The sequence below is a fragment of the Brassica rapa genome, chromosome A03 (assembly GCF_000309985.2).
Source record: "Brassica rapa cultivar Chiifu-401-42 chromosome A03, CAAS_Brap_v3.01, whole genome shotgun sequence".
NCBI classification, from domain to species: domain Eukaryota; kingdom Viridiplantae; phylum Streptophyta; class Magnoliopsida; order Brassicales; family Brassicaceae; genus Brassica; species Brassica rapa.
The window spans coordinates 21,251,154-21,267,380 of record NC_024797.2 but is presented as its reverse complement, the minus strand read 5'-3'; the positions used below and the strand labels follow the sequence as shown (position 1 = coordinate 21,267,380).

Genomic DNA, 16,227 nt, shown 5'->3' with positions numbered 1-16,227 from the left:
CTTTTATAAGTTGCCGTGGAAACAAGCCATTAGTTTTCCAGCGCAGGATCTCTCAAATTTCTCTACACTTCCCTCTTCTCTTTAAGCGTTTTCCTTCTATAAATGAACAACGGACCTGTTTCCTCAAACCACATTTATACTTTCTTCAAACTCTCTTTTTGCTCTCTCTCTCTCTCTCTCGCTCATGGCTTCTTCTTCTTCCTTGTCTCGCGTTAGTCACCAAATCTTTCCCAGCTTCCACGGGCCAGATGTTCGTAGAGGGTTCCTCAGTCATCTACACAATGTCTTTGCAAAAAAAGAAATCACGGTGTTTAATGACCAGAAAATCGAGAGAGGCCACACGATTGGATCTGAACTCGTACTAGCCATCAGAGAAGCGGAAGCTTCTATTGTTTTGCTCTCACAGAACTACGCTTCTTCGAGCTGGTGTTTAGATGAACTGGTTGAAATCCTGAAGTGCAAAGAAGCTTCGGGGCAGATTGTGATGCCGATTTTTTACGACGTTGATCCATCGGATGTAAGGAAGCAGAAGGGAGGCTTTGGGATCGCATTCGAGAAAACCTGTGAAGGTGAAACAGAGGAACAGAAGCAGAGATGGGTCGATGCTTTGACGTATGTAGCAACCATAGCTGGAGAACACTCTCGTAACTGGTTTGTTACTTTTACTTGTCTCGTATTATTCCTTTTTAATCTGTGATTTAATGGTGGATTTTATTGTAATTTAATTAAGAAGGTTTCCCTTTTCCTTTTTTTTTTTTTTTGACAGGACTGATGAAGCTGTGATGGTCGAAAAGATATCCACAGTTATGTTGAACAAACTAAAAGTGGAAGAGATGAAGAAAGAATTTAGGTCTTGCGATATAGACCAGAATGGTTTTATAACTGCGTCAGAGCTTCGATATGTGTTGACAAAACATGGGGGCGATTATACCGATGAAGACGTTTGCAAGACGATCGAAACATATGATATAGATGGCGACGGTCGGATCAGCTATGATGAATTCGTCAAAATGTGTGCTAGGTGACGAATTCTTAACCCTTCTTAAAAAGTCTTAACCTGAAGAAAAAAAGAGGATTTATGATGTCTTACAATAAAATTTCATTATGATAATTAGAATACTATTATCTTTCTTATTCGATGATTAAATAGTGGAGTTTCTATAATCTAATACGATTTTGTTTTTTTTTTCTTTTTAGGATTGAAAAACTGGATGCAGGGGTAGACAAGCTCGTCACAAGTGTTACTCTGCCTGAGGAGAAAATGCAAGAAATGAAGGCGACCTTTATGTTGTTTGATGTAGGCAATAATGGTTTCATAACTGCAGCAGACTTTCAACTGTCTGAAAAAAGTGATGGCAAAAAGTTAACAGAGGAGGAAGCTTATAATATGCTCCGAAATTTTGATGCTGATGGCGATGGTCGGGTCAGCTTTGATGAATTCGTCAAAAGATATATGGCTATGTGAGGGATTTTTAACCCTTCTTAAAAAAGCTTTAGCATGAAGAAAAAAAAAAGATTTATGATGACTTACGGTGTAATTTCATCATGATTTGGAAGGCTTTTTTTGTCTCTCTCAATTTCTAATTAAATTGCAGCGTTTCGATAATTTAATAAGTTTTTTTATTTTATTTTGTTAGCGAGGATGAAGATGATGCGTTAGCCAAAAAGCTTGTCACAGATGTTACACTGTCTACGGAGGAAATGGAAGATATGATTCAATTCTTTAAGGCTCTAGATGTCGATCACAATGGTTTCATAACTGCAGCAGACTTTCAACAGTCTATGAATCACAATGGCAAAAAAGTAACTGATGAGGTCGCTTATAGTGTCATCCGACTAATGGATGCTGATGGTGATTGTCAGATCAGCTTTGATGAGTTCGTCAAACATTGGATGAAGGATAAGTGAGGGATTCTTTAACCCTAAGGAAAAAGGATTTTGATGTCTTATATTGAAATTTTATCATGATTCCGAACACTTTTTGTCTTTCTAAATCCACAATTCAATAGTAGAGTTTCGTAATTTCATAAGACTGTTTTTTTTTTGTTAGGAGGGAGGAGGAAAAGACTGAGAAGATCGAAAAGTATGTCTCGAAAAAACTGAATAAATTCGTCAAATTCATTGCTAAAGCTTTGACCTGAAGACAAAAGGAGTTATGATGTTTTATAGTGATTTTTTTCATTACTTAATCATGGTTTCTTTCTTTACGACATGTTTTTACTTCTTTCTCATTTTCCTTAGTTGCTTTGTTAAGTTCTTTAGTGTTATGCCAGGCATGAATGAACTCATGTGCTTGCATATCACGAACAACTGATTTTATTTGTTTATATTTCTCTTGTTTCCCTTAAGAAAATCTGCAATAAATTGGCCACGGCTGAATAAATGTTATACAAAAGTATTCTCTAGAGCACCAAAGTGCGCGATTTAGAAAACCTCAAGTTATCAATTTGAGTTTATAGATTCTGAAAGGATGGGTATATTTTTCTTTTTTAATTTTTCTTTTGAAAACCGTTTTAAAGTTTTAATTTTTTTTTGAGAACCGATTTAATTTTTTTCTGTTATAAATACTTTACCCACCATAATAATTGTGAGGAATGGCTCTGTCGATTAACTGCTTTAAACTTCAAACAGTGAACGCGGTTAAGAATTTACATTTTAGATTTGAGGAATGAATTTTTGGAGAATGGGGATAAAAATAATAATAATTAAGACTAAAATTTTAAAATAATAATTTTAAATACTTTCAAAAAGAAGTTTCGTAATTGAAAATAATATTTAAAAATTTAAAAATTGAAAAATCGAAAAATCAAGAAAAAAATTTTGAATTGATTTTTTTTTTTGATGTTTTATTATTTATTTATATTGATATATATATATATATATGGTATAAATGTTTTTTACTTGTTTAATGAATTTTCTTTTGGTCAAAAAAGTATTTTAGAATATCTTGGAAGATTTATCCAAGTAAAATTTTTTTTGATGAAATGTCAAATTTATTGATTTATCAAAGCAATTCTACCTCACTTATAAAACTTATATGACGAGAAAAAAATTAGTTAAATTGTATTTTTGATTGAGTGTATTGTTCAAAAGTGGTAGATAACTTAGAGTATTCTAAACATTTCTCTAAAATTTGTATACTTATCAAAAATAAAACTGATTATACATACAATCAGGAGAAGCTGCTTAAAATACATTAACTTGGCTACCACTATTCAGAAATATACTCAATCAAATATACTTTAATATTTATTATTATTTTTTTTTTGAATTGAATGTTAAATTTAATTCAAAAAGGAAAATACCTTGTTACAACTATGTGTAATTTGATTATCAAATATACTTTAATATTTAGATTTAAAGTTTATTGATAATTTTTTATGGTTTAGTATATAAGGGAGTTTATAAACTTATATGAATCATGTTTAAACATTGACAAGTGATTTAGAGGAGTTAATTTTTTCCCACAAAATTTAAGGCTTATAAACTTGTATGAATCATGTTTAAACATTGACAAGTGATTTAGAGGAGTTAATTTTTTTTCCACAAAATTTAAAGTATTTATGAAAATAGTTATCTGTTAGAGGTAAATTTGAAAAGTGATATCAAATTTATGGCAAAACTGAAATTTACCTTGCAATTAGACCAATTATTTTTGTTAATTGAAATATCTCAACTATCTATCTTATTGAAATAGAAACATTCACTTGGACCCAACTCTTTTGAAAGATTTTAAATTATTATTATTTTGGATCAATATAGGATTTTAAATTAAATATACACCTATATTAATTATGGAAACAATAATATATTACTATCTCATGTCCAAACAATATAAAACATTAGTTCTCATCTTTTTAATAACTGCTTTATCAGTTTTGTTTTCAATCTGCAGTATCATGCGAATCATGATCTAGTTTATTTTTCTAACGAATTAATTTTATACAAATACATCTCTTTAAAAAGCTACATCTATTTTACAAAAATACATGAACAAAAATCTCACAATAATAATCTTGCCTTTGGAGTTTTGGTTAAGTAATTTAGCTCTATAATTTTTTAATCGATATTGTGTATTATAATTTTATATCAAGTTAATTAAAATAAAGTTTCGATATAGGTTTATGAGTTTTAGTGTTAGTAATATTTTGTATTTGTATTTTTCATATAAGAAATATTTTCTTATTAATTATTTTTACTTTAATTGTAAAAAAAAAATCAAAATTTAAAATTACCATTTGTTTTTCTTTTCTTATGATAAAACTAAAATCTACCACAAAATCAAAATTAAAAATTAAAACCTAAAACAGTTAAAAAATCAAAAATTAAAATATTTTAGCCCGTCACCATCTGTATTTGAGCCCGTTGGGCTTTAACTCATCAAATAAAACTGGTCGACAAAAAAAATAAATTAAATCCAAAAACCAAATAAACCTAGAGCTTGCGGAAAGAAGTGAGAGAACGAAAGAGAAAGAGAGATTTAAGGTCAGTGCGCTCGCCAGTGAAGAGAAATCTGCAGCTGCGGGAAGATGAGCAATTGGAAGACTCTTCTTCTCCGAATCGGCGAGAAGGGCCCCGAGTACGGCACTTCCTCCGACTTCAAAGTCCATATCGTCAGTCTTCTCTCTCGATTCTTAAACCCTAATTGCTCCCCCTCTCTCTCAAGTCTCTTTCGTTTGTTGTTTCTATGCAGGAGACCTGTTTTGGTGTTATCCGTAGAGAAATCGAACGTTCTGGGGACCAAGTTTCGCCTGTAAGTTTCACATTTTCATGTGTTAGAGAGATTCGAGATTCAATTCAATGTATTGTAATCTCGACGTTTTCGTTAGCATTTATGCTTACATGTATTTTGTGATTTTCATCTTAAAACAGTATCTACTGCAGTGTGCTGAACAATTGCCTCATAAGATCCCCTTGTATGGGACTCTGGTATGTCTTTTATATACTAAAACTTCGTTTTTTTTATTGAGTCTTAACTGATGCATATAGCTTAAGAGGCAATAGGCCAATAATAACTTGAAAAGATCACACCTCATTAATCAAAGATAGGGGAAATTTTTCCTTAAGGTGGATTATTATTTTTTGTTTACAAGGTATGAATTATGATTGTCTTATATGATATGTGTGAGTTGATGCATATATATGGAATATGGATTAGCTCAGAAGCAATAGCCTAGGGATAGCTCTGAAAAAATCACTTCGTTTACTGAAAAATATCGAATATATATTACCTTAAGGCGGATCATTTAGATGACATAACTGTAGTAATATACATATTCATAGAACTGTCCGTAACATCCTAAAGAAGGGACATAGTAACGTTTCCTACTTCTAAGTAATGAAAAAATGCGACATCACTGTTTGCTCTGTATTAGTATGCAAGATTGACATTTTTTTGGAAATTTGGTTGTGTTCAGCATTTAGATCAATACTGAAGTGAGGTATCCTGTTCCCTGTTGCATGTTAGTTCAGCTTAATTTGGTACATATACTTTGAAATCTGATTGATGTCTTTCCACATGTTTAAGATTGGTTTGTTGAACTTGGAGAATGAAGACTTTGTCAGGAAGATAGTAGAAAGTGTCCAAGCTAATTTCCAGGTGAATAATTTATATCAATGGCCAAAATAGAATTTTTGTTTCAATAGCTTATCTAAGTTCTCCACTTTTGCTTATAATGTAACTGCTTTTACTGGGTTGAACATGCCAGGTCGCTTTAGATTCTGGAAACTGCAACAGTATCCGCATATTGCTACGCTTTATGACTTCCCTGGTATGATTACTAATCTTGTTACACAGTTGCTTCATTAATTTGATATGCAAGTTCATATTTTCTTAGACACCAAAACCGTCTGAAAAATTAAAAGCAAACATTAATATTTACAGTAGTTGTTCACTGGCTTTGAGATGTTTTTCTATGTTTTTAACATGTTCTATTTGGGTTATTCAGTTGTGCAGTAAGGTTGTTCAACCTGCCTCTTTGATTGTCGTGTTCGAAACGCTGTTGTCATCTGCTGCCACCACTGTGGATGAAGAGAAAGGAAACCCATCATGGCAAGCACAAGCTGACTTTTATGTTATATGCATCTTGTCAAGCCTCCCGTGGGGAGGAGCAGAACTCGCGGAGGTATTGCTATTGAATTAAAGACATTTTAGAAGATATTTTGTTAGTTGGGTATTAGAAAACAATCAAACATATTATATTAGTGTTGGAAGGCCATTAGAATACAGGATCACGACCTTCCAGTTATATAATGATGTAGTCATGACCTATGTGCAACCAAATTTAGTAGTCTAATTCTTAGGTATATCATGTCTGACCTAATGGGCAGTATTGGTAACTGAACTGCTTCTGTTCGAACTGCTATAAGCTATTATTAACTTGTCAACGCCGATGGGTTTCCCTCTTTCTTGCAGCAAGTTCCTGATGAGATTGAAAGAGTGTTAGTCGGGATACAAGCTTATTTGAGCATCCGAAAGCATTCTTCATCCTCTGGCTTAAACTTTTTTCTCAAAGGAGAATCTGAAAATAGTCCTTCAGAAAAGGTTTGTTTTAGTGTTGTTTTTTTTTTTGAAACTGTTGTATTGCTTGGTGTAAAGTATCCCTTTCATTTTGCGGTAGATGTCTTGGCAGATGCATGAATAAGATGCGTTTGTTTAAAATTATGTGACGTTTCCTTCTCTGTCTTTCTATTTGTTCGAGATCGTAATTTGTTGAATTTTGTATCATGGTGCCGTAACTTATGGTTTCTCTTTGTCGTTTGCTGTCTCTTTAGGATTTCCTGGAAGACCTATGGGATCGGACACAGTCTCTAGCTTCCAATGGATGGAAACTTGATAGTGGTATGCATGTTTTTTAATGTTTTTGTATCACTAAGACTGCAATCCACTACAACCCTCTTCTTTATTTTCCCTGTCTACCTTCTTCTATACTAGACATGTTTGTTGTATTTCTGACAATTTAACGCTTTTTCTATGTGCTAGTTCCTAGGCCTCATCTCTCGTTTGAAGCTCAGCTTGTTGCTGGAAAATTTCATGAGCTACGCCCTATTAAATGTATGGAACCACCAAGTCCACCTTCTGATCTTTCGAGGGAAAACATTGGCAAGCAAAAGCATGACGCTTTGATGAGATATCCTCAGAGGATTCGCAGGTTGAATATATTTCCAGCTAATAAGACTGAGGTGATGTGATGTCTATGTTCATCTGGAAATTTATTACACATACATGTAGATTGATATATGGGTTCGTATTCTCTTATAATTCTGGAATTATTTACTCACAGGATGTACAACCTATCGATCGCTTTGTCGTTGAGGAGTATTTACTGGATGTGCTCCTCTATTTAAATGGATGGTATGTATTTTTTTCAAAACTCTTGGTTATCTATGTCCCTGTCATATTTTACTTGCATAGTAGACTGTTGTCCATGCATACTTGTTTTGGTGTAGATCTGGGTTAGGCGTGTAAAAATAGTCAAGTGCTAGGTAAATATCTACATTCTACCCTTAGCTAAGGTGCATTAAGCTAAGTTCAAGAGTCAAGACTAACTCTACGAACAATATAGTCACTTAACACTATTTAAGTTGTGTTACGGCGGGACGACTGATTTGCCTAGCATATATCTGTTGTTTCTTGTTCTACATCTTAGCGTGTGCTGAGTTTCTTTTATTTTTGGGGTCACCTTTGATTTTGTTTTACTGATCTATACATTACAAATTTAGCCGGAAGGAGTGCGCTTCCTACATGGCTAATCTTCCTGTGCCCTTTCGGTATGAGTATCTTATGGCAGAGACACTATTTTCTCAGGTGAAGTTCTGTTCTTGTTTAAATTTGAAATCTCTCTTGCTGTATTAAGTATTCAGAATGTATATGAAAGCATAATGATAGTATTTTCCGGGCAGATTATACAATTTTTTTCCAGGGAAGTTTGTCTTAGAGCTGTGGTTTTTAGATTTAACAATTGGATTTTTTTTTTCAGATACTGCTGCTACCACAGCCACCGTTCAAGACTCTCTATTATACACTCGTGATTATGGATCTTTGTAAGGTAGCAAACAAGCAACAATGGGCTACTATGATCTTTCGATGACTTTTAAATGGTTGGTGTCATTTATTTCTTCTACCTGATGCCAAATATTCAATCATTTTAGGCTCTTCCGGGTGCCTTTCCTGCTGTTGTTGCTGGCGCTGTTCGGGCACTCTTTGAGAAAATTTCCGACCTAGACATGGAATCCAGGACTCGCCTTATCCTCTGGTTTTCTCACCACTTGTAAGTATACATTTTTCATTTTTTCTTACCTTATCCGTTGAAAAGTTGATTTGTGGATGTTCCATTTCCATATATGATAGAAAATCATCTAGCTTATAAGCTTTTCTTTAGCCAAGTTGATGATTGTTTTTCAAACATAAAATATGGATTTTCAATAGACATGAACTTGGTGCTGTTTAACTTTATGCTTTCTTCTAATTCAATGAGTATATTTTCATTCTTAACAGATCCAACTTCCAGTTCATCTGGCCATGGGAAGAGTGGTCTTATGTGTTGGACCTTCCCAAATGGGCCCCTAAGCGTGTATTTGTTCAGGAGGTTCTCCAAAGAGAAGTACGCTTGTCTTACTGGGATAAAATTAAGCAGGTAACATCGCACTTGTTATGATTTTAATATTCTGATATATTCGAAAATTTGAGGCAATCAAGAGCTGCCAAACTTTAGCATCACATAGTCTCTCTGAGATTTTTATTGATCTATTATGTTTCATCTTGAGTTCAACATGGCTTTAGTTTTTGGCCACTAGAGAACTTATTTTGTTTTCTGTGTGTCAAATAGAGCATCGAGAATGCGAGTGCCCTAGAAGAATTGCTTCCTGCAAAGGCTGCTCCGGCATACAGGTACTCCTTGGAAGAGGGTAAAGAGAAAACAGAAGAGCATCAGTTGTCAGCTGAATTGAACAGGAAGGTTAAGGAAAAACAATCTGCACGTGACATGATGTCGTGGATTGAAGAAACGATATATCCAGTTCATGGTTTTGAAGTGACTCTTACCGTAGTCGTGCAGACCTTACTCGAGATCGGATCAAAAAGTTTCACTCATATGGTCACAGTCCTAGAGCGGTACGGCCAAGTCTTTGGGAAACTCTGTCCTGATAATGATAAACAGGTGATGCTATTATCGCAAGTGAGTGCATACTGGAAAAACAATGCACAAATGACGGCCGTGGCAATGGATAGGATGATGGGGTATAGACTTGTATCGAATCAGGCAATTGTGAGATGGGTTTTCTCTCCGGAGAATGTTGATCAGTTTCATGTGTCTGATCAGCCATGGGAGGTCAGTTTCATTCTAACTCAATTCGTTTGTGTTTGCTTAATAAACTCTGATTTTTTTTTTGTTTCTATCTCTGCAGATACTTGGGAATGCACTTAACAAGACTTATAATCGTATCTCTGATTTGAGGAAAGACATATCAAACATTACGAAGAATGTTTTGGTTGCTGAGAAAGCTTCAGCAAACGCACGAGCAGAGCTGGAGGCTGCTGAGAGCAAACTTTCCCTAGTGGAGGGTGAGCCAGTCCTTGGTGAAAATCCAGGGAAGATGAAGCGTTTGAAATCAACGGTGGAGAAGACAGGGGAGGCAGAGGTGTCTCTACGGGAATCCCTAGAGGCAAAAGAGGCTCTTCTTAACAGAGCTCTCTCTGAAACTGAGGTATTCAAATAACTTTCTAGTGTACTGTCTCTTTTTGTATTCCCTTATTGACTTTTCCTTGTGCATATAGGCTCTACTGCTCCTGCTGTTCCAGAGTTTCTCTGCAGTCCTGAAAGAACGGCTTCCAGAACCAGCGAAAGCGAGATCGATGGAGGATCTAAAATCTGAAGATGGAAACTCATCTGCGATGGAGGTGGACAGTGAAAATGGAAACCCAAAGAAAAAGACTGAGATCGGTGAGAGAGAACAGTGGTGCTTATCGACACTTGGATATCTTACGGCATTTACAAGACAATATGCGAACGAGGTAAATGTTAGTTGAGTTGGATGTTGTTAAGGCGTAAAATTTTAATGAAATGACAGAATCTTACTTGTGTGTTCAATGTCCTGTAGATATGGCCTCACATGGAGAAGTTGAAGTTGGAGGTGTTCTCTGGAGAGGATGTGCATCCTCTCTTCCTTCAAGCCATATTCTCTGCACTCCAAATCCCTTTACAATAATCTTCCTCACCTTTTCATCTGAAACCTCTATATGTATTTTGTTCTTCCTATGAGATTTTTGACATTCAAGTTTCATTAGGAAGTCGTTGAGTTCCTAGTATGGGAAAGCCAAGAAGAGAGTTAGCTCGTTTCTGAGTGTAATGTTGTTTGTTTCCTCAAACCCAGATTTATTAATTAAACTTGATTTTAGGATAACTGTAAGGGTACAGGGAGTCTCTTCTGTTGCGATTTTCTATGGTCTGTCACTGTTTAAAGAAGCAGAAGCTATTAGCTAAGGTTGTTCGGAAGGAGATTTGTAAACTTTATAGGGAGGGTCTTAAATCCAACTTTTGAGGTGGAAGACAAGGAAAAAGAATTGGTGGTGAAAGGAGGAAGGATCAAGAGGATCAAACCGGTATGGATAGAAGGACGAGTGTAGTGTACCGTCGGTACATGAGCAGAATCGAAAAGTTTCCAACGTTCTGCATAATAAAAGAAAAGAGCCAAAAAGGTTTAGACAATTTTAGCATAACAGACTTTTTCTACTGGATATGTTTTTATTTTCTGTCTCTCAGTTTAACTTTCATAATCCAAATTGTGAATACAAAATTTTAACTTCACCTATATCTAAATCCCACATACAACTCCAAAATAAACACTTAGAAAAATCATATGCTACCCAGTTTAGACAACATTGTATTTTTAACTACAACAAAACGAATCTATTCCACGACCCGAGCTGAACCGTCTCTTACACCACTTAATTTCACTAATAAGATTAAAATTTACTTCTAAACCAAACCAAAACCTAGATTAAGAGTAACTAATAAAGACCACAACAGATGGCACCAAGCTTATCATTTTTTTTGTTTTCCAAATTCTACTTGCTATATGAAATCTCCAACGAAAGTATACAAAAAAAACCATAGACAAAACTATAAATTAAGTTGGGAAGAGAGAAACTCTTGCTTGGTCCTGGGGATTAGATTATACTTATTCCCATTTTATAGAATAGCCCATTTCCTTCACTAATTCAATAACTCGAATCATCTTCTATCCCCGATTACATTGCTGCGTCGACCACTCACAACCTCCGCTCCTCTTTAGAGATGATAGCCACCACCGCCTCCACCTCTTTAGGTCTCCAGCATCTCCGAAGCTTCTCTTCTACTGTCCCATCTCTTCTCTTCTCCTCCATCTCATTCCCTCTCCACTCTCCTCGTCTACGCCTCCGCCCTCGCACACTCTCCCTTAACCGTCCTCACGCCACAAGCTTCAGCTCATCACCAGGTTCCCCAACCACCAAACCTCTCATCCCGACTTTTAATTTAATTCTTTTTGCTTAAAACGAGTAATCAATCTCTTTAGGTGGTTCGAACTACGACGTGATTGTGGTTGGAGCTGGACACGCCGGATGCGAAGCCGCTTTAGCCTCCGCTCGATTGGGAGCTAGCACTCTCCTCCTCACCTTAAACCTCGATCGTATAGCTTGGCAGGTTTGTTTGTGTAAATGTACATTACTTGTTTACAACAGTAATCCCGATAACTAACTATACTTGTTTCGTGAAAAGCCTTGCAATCCAGCCGTCGGCGGACCAGCAAAATCACAATTAGTTCATGAAGTTGATGCACTTGGTGGTGATATTGGCAAAGTCGCTGATCGGTACGTTTTCGCCACCTCAGCTGATGATTCTTCTCTTCAAAACAAATTGAGGAAATGGAGATTAGATGGAGTGTTTATAGATCTACTAGCTCTGTTGTTATATGTAGTTTTCAGTGTAAAGAATGCTTTGTTAACTTATAGGTTAGGTGTAAGTAAACATTGTTACTGATCATTGTTACTTCCTTTGTTACTGTTGTTACTGAACGGTTTAATGGTGTGCAGATGCTATTTACAGAAGCGCATCCTAAATGTCTCAAGAGGACCTGCTGTTAGATCCTTACGTGCTCAGACTGACAAAAGAGAATATGCCATGGAGATGAAAAAGATTGTAGAAAGGTCGGCTTAGTTACTATACGTCTTGCTTACATCTCTATATATTTTTTTGTTGCATATGTAAAATACTGAATTTACTACTTACAAGCTATTTTGGAATAATAATCTTGGAATTATATGTTATGTAATAGCTGCAATTTTTTGTTATTGGTATGGCAGCACTGAGAATCTCTCTATTAGAGAGGCGATGGTAACAGATATCCTTGTTGGGAAGAATGACAACGTGGAAGGGGTTGCGACATTTTTCGGGATGAACTTTTATGCGCCTTCTGTGATTCTCACCACTGGAACCTTTATGAGTGGGAAGATTTGGGTTGGTAGGAAGTCTATGCCAGCTGGAAGAGCTGGCGAGTCTGCTTCACAAGGCTTGACAGAGAACTTGCAGCAGCTTGGGTTTGAAACAGATCGCTTAAAGACCGGTACGCCAGCTCGTGTGGATCGCCGGACCATTGATTTTTCTCTCTTGGAGGCTCAACATGGAGACGAAGAGGTATTACTCTATGCACTTTAAATAAATAGCCTATTCAGGATCATTATTGTATTGTTACATGGGCTAAAGCGATTCATTTAATGAGTAGCCACTTAGGCAGCAGCAAGCTTAAGTTTTCGTACACTTTATAAATATATTTCTCATCAATGGAACAATATTTCATATTTTTCTCTGGTATCTAACCAAGGTGATTCATGAACCTTTTGTATTTGAAGATGCTGAACATTAATGTTCCTTTTCCCAGGTCAGCTGGTTTAGTTTCGACCCAGATTTTCATATTGAGAGAGAGCAAATGTGCTGCTACTTGACCCGCACGACAGAGTTTACACACCAGTTGATCAGGGACAATTTGCATGAGACCCCAACATATGGTGGATGGGTTGAAGCAAAGGGTCCTAGGTACTGCCCTTCCATTGAAGACAAGGTATATTCTTTTCTGTGCATATGCTGTACCTCTTTTTCTTTGTGTTATTATCTCTTTCGTGGACCGAGAGGAAGTTACATCAGCCATGGTTCATCTAATTTTCATGTTATTGAGCTGATTGTTCTTGATATACTTGTCAATGTTTATGAGTGAAATCACATTGTGAGAAGGACTAGTGAAACCCGAATTTGCTAGACAATGTGATTTTAAGACTATTTCCGTCTCCAACATGCACACGTATGCTGATAAGTCATTAATAATGATACATATTAGTGAAAGCCTATTGGAAGCATGTGTAGTAGTAGTAGTAAGGGATGGAAGAGATCAATGGGGCTCTTGAAATTTTGTGATAGAATCAAGAAGATCTCCAAAAGGAATAGGAAGAAAAACGGGTTGAGGTTAGGCTCTGTAGGAGTAACAAAACAGTAATCATTTTAAAATTTTGCACTCACTGTTTTCTGCAGTCGGTACATAAAATGTTGAACCATCTTTCTCATAAACTACTTTCTGATTAAGTAAAATTTATACTCTTTATATCTTATTTGGTTTCAGATTGTTAGGTTTAAAGACAAAGAGTCGCATCAAATATTCCTGGAACCAGAGGGCCGAGATGTTCCAGAGATCTATGTGCAGGTTGATGCATGCCTTAGTTATGATTTCTCTAACTGTTAATCATCTCTGGTAGGTAATAAGTGTGAAACCAATGGATGAGAAAAGGAATCTAGCTTGGGTGTCTGTTAATATCTAAAACATATGCTTTGTTCAGGAATGTTCTTTAGTGATAGTTAGAGCAAACCTGAAGTTTAATGTGAGGGTCTATAAGCTAAGTTTAAGACTCGAGCAGATATCTTATTAGCTTGTTTGCTAAGTACTCAGTGGCTAATCTGTGCATTGATATTTTAAGTCTTCAAGGCTAAAATATCTTTTTATGAGTGATTTATTAGAATGCAATGTACTCTGAAATCACTATCATTCTTATCGAATTGTGAATTTTCCATAGGGATTTTCAACTGGTCTGCCGGAGAATCTCCAGCTGCCACTTCTAAGAAGCTTGCCAGGACTCGAAAATTGCGCCATGCTAAGGCCTGCCTATGCTGTTGAGTATGATTATTTGCCAGCTCATCAGTGTTCAAGGTCACTTATGACAAAGAAAATTGAAGGTCTTTTCTTCTCTGGTCAGATCAACGGCACAACTGGTTACGAAGAAGCTGCCGCACAGGTGACTGATCTGTAGCACACTTTAATTTCCTTAATGATGAAAACCGCTTTTATGAATCATTGAACCAATGTCTGTTATTTATTGAAATATAGGGTATAATATCTGGAATCAATGCTGCCAGACATTCTGATGGTAAGAAGCACGTTGTTCTTGAGAGGGAAAGCAGTTATATAGGTACTTTGATTGATGATTTAGTCACAAAGGATCTCAGAGAGCCATACCGCATGCTAACAAGGCAAGTTACATTTAATTTTCTTGTTGTTCACTATCCTAGTTCTCCTCCATTCATAAATTCAAGATGAATAATTCACACTAGTTTCTGAATTATGGGTTGGGACCGTTGGGTAGAGATAACCGATCTGGCAATCACTTGTTGTATATAGTTTCATTTAAACTAATAAAAGACTTGAAGTTTTCTTGAGCCGCTCTATGGCCATTGACTTGTTTAACTTCTAAAGCTCTTGATCAAAAGTTATGTTTGTTTGATAAAATATGTTCTCTTCTCATTTGACAGCCGTTCAGAACATAGGCTTCTTCTTCGATTTGATAACGCGGATAGTCGACTGACGCCTCTGGGGCGTGAACTTGGATTGATAGATGATAGACGTTGGAAGTTATACCAAGAGAAGCAATCAAGGATTTCAGAAGAGAAGACGAGACTAAAAACTGTCAAGATCTCAGGTTTTCTTCAATAACTCAAGTTTATTTTTTATTTTTGACTGATCACTGTTACACATGGAGCTCACTGTCTCTCAAAGCAATCGTATTAAGATCTGGGAAATTGTGTTGGCGTCTTCAAAGATTATGATGATGTATTTTGCTCACAGGAGGAGGGGGTGAATTGGCTGCTGAAGTTACTGAGGTGTCTTCTCAGCCAGTAAAAGAATCAGCGACACTAGAGAGTCTACTGAAGAAACCCCATGTCCACTACAGCATACTTGAAAAGCATGGTTTTGGAAATGAGACACTGTCTAGAATGGAGAAAGAGTGTGTAGAGATCGATATAAAATACGAAGGCTTCATTCTGCGCCAGCAAAACCAACTGCAGCAGGTATTGTTTTGTCCATTAAATGCTCTCCTCACCTGCTTGGATATTTGAACATGAATTGAGAAAAATAATATCCTTAAATAGATGGCCCAGCAAGAACATAGACGACTTCCAGAGGATTTGGATTACTTTTCGATGACAACTCTATCCCATGAAGGGCGTGAGAAACTATCAAAGGTGTGTGTATTTAAGGACATATGAGTAGACGGATAATTGCTTTTGTTTTAGAGCTTATCGAGTCTGATGTCATGAATCATTATAAAATTTTCAGGTGAGACCGCAGACGATCGGGCAGGCAAGCAGAGTGGGCGGAGTCAGTCCTGCTGACATAACAGCTCTGCTTATAACACTTGAATCAAACCGAAGAAGAAGTCAAGATTTGAAGAGAGGAAAAATTTTGGAGCATGCCTTGGCGGGATCCAATCCACACTTGGTAGAAGATAATGAACATATGGTTAAAGAGTGATCCCATATAAGTTACTTATCATTCAGGTCCAGCCCAGTGCTCCAGTCCTTTAACAAATTGGCACATAAAATCCATCTTCCGGTTTAAATCCGGTTTTTGTACGAATCTAGCTTTGGTCCGGTTTACGTTTGATTTAACTTTCAGTTTCCAAAAGGAATGATAGATCATTTTGTATGTATTGGATGTTGACTCAGCGTTACGATTAGCCGTTCTGACTCAGCATTCGGCCAATGGCATTTAGCCCCAGCGTTATAACGTCGACAAAGCGTGGCATTAGACACTGCGTATGATAAGCCGAGGAAGACAAGGCCGAGGATAGTGCTGCCCTGCCCTGCCTTAGCCTTATGGCCAAGAGGCTAGTCAGCCTTATTGGTGAAGGAAGGATAAATGGTTTCTCCC

General features: G+C 36.4%; 3 protein-coding genes across 3 annotated transcripts; all 3 read left to right on the top strand.

The window, feature by feature from the left end:
• The first annotated feature begins 85 nt into the window (after positions 1 to 85).
• On the top strand, positions 86 to 3,318 carry LOC103860375 (calmodulin-like protein 12). Its single transcript, XM_009137967.3, has 5 exons — positions 86 to 651; positions 767 to 1,021; positions 1,198 to 1,461; positions 1,638 to 1,904; positions 2,051 to 3,318. Exons 1-5 carry the CDS (start codon positions 185 to 187, stop codon positions 2,139 to 2,141), a joined length of 1,344 nt encoding a protein of 447 aa, XP_009136215.1. The 5' UTR covers positions 86 to 184; the 3' UTR covers positions 2,142 to 3,318.
• Positions 3,319 to 4,381: 1,063 nt separating this feature from the next.
• LOC103860374 (nuclear cap-binding protein subunit 1) lies at positions 4,382 to 10,437 on the top strand. The gene is made up of 18 exons (XM_009137966.3): positions 4,382 to 4,613; positions 4,694 to 4,753; positions 4,873 to 4,929; positions 5,528 to 5,599; positions 5,709 to 5,771; positions 5,949 to 6,125; positions 6,416 to 6,544; positions 6,775 to 6,841; positions 6,983 to 7,182; positions 7,284 to 7,354; positions 7,723 to 7,807; positions 7,980 to 8,048; positions 8,152 to 8,270; positions 8,498 to 8,636; positions 8,829 to 9,329; positions 9,406 to 9,705; positions 9,776 to 10,012; positions 10,099 to 10,437. Exons 1-18 carry the CDS (start codon positions 4,530 to 4,532, stop codon positions 10,204 to 10,206), a joined length of 2,538 nt encoding a protein of 845 aa, XP_009136214.1. The 5' UTR covers positions 4,382 to 4,529; the 3' UTR covers positions 10,207 to 10,437.
• A 690-nt stretch (positions 10,438 to 11,127) lies between these two features.
• Positions 11,128 to 16,047, top strand: LOC103860373 (tRNA uridine 5-carboxymethylaminomethyl modification enzyme MnmG). The gene is made up of 13 exons (XM_009137964.3): positions 11,128 to 11,475; positions 11,554 to 11,681; positions 11,757 to 11,848; positions 12,071 to 12,184; positions 12,341 to 12,671; positions 12,916 to 13,095; positions 13,648 to 13,728; positions 14,096 to 14,314; positions 14,407 to 14,549; positions 14,829 to 14,995; positions 15,142 to 15,365; positions 15,447 to 15,539; positions 15,634 to 16,047. The coding sequence occupies exons 1-13, from the start codon at positions 11,295 to 11,297 to the stop codon at positions 15,826 to 15,828; spliced, it is 2,148 nt and encodes a 715-aa protein (XP_009136212.1). The 5' UTR covers positions 11,128 to 11,294; the 3' UTR covers positions 15,829 to 16,047.
• The last annotated feature ends 180 nt before the right edge of the window (positions 16,048 to 16,227 follow it).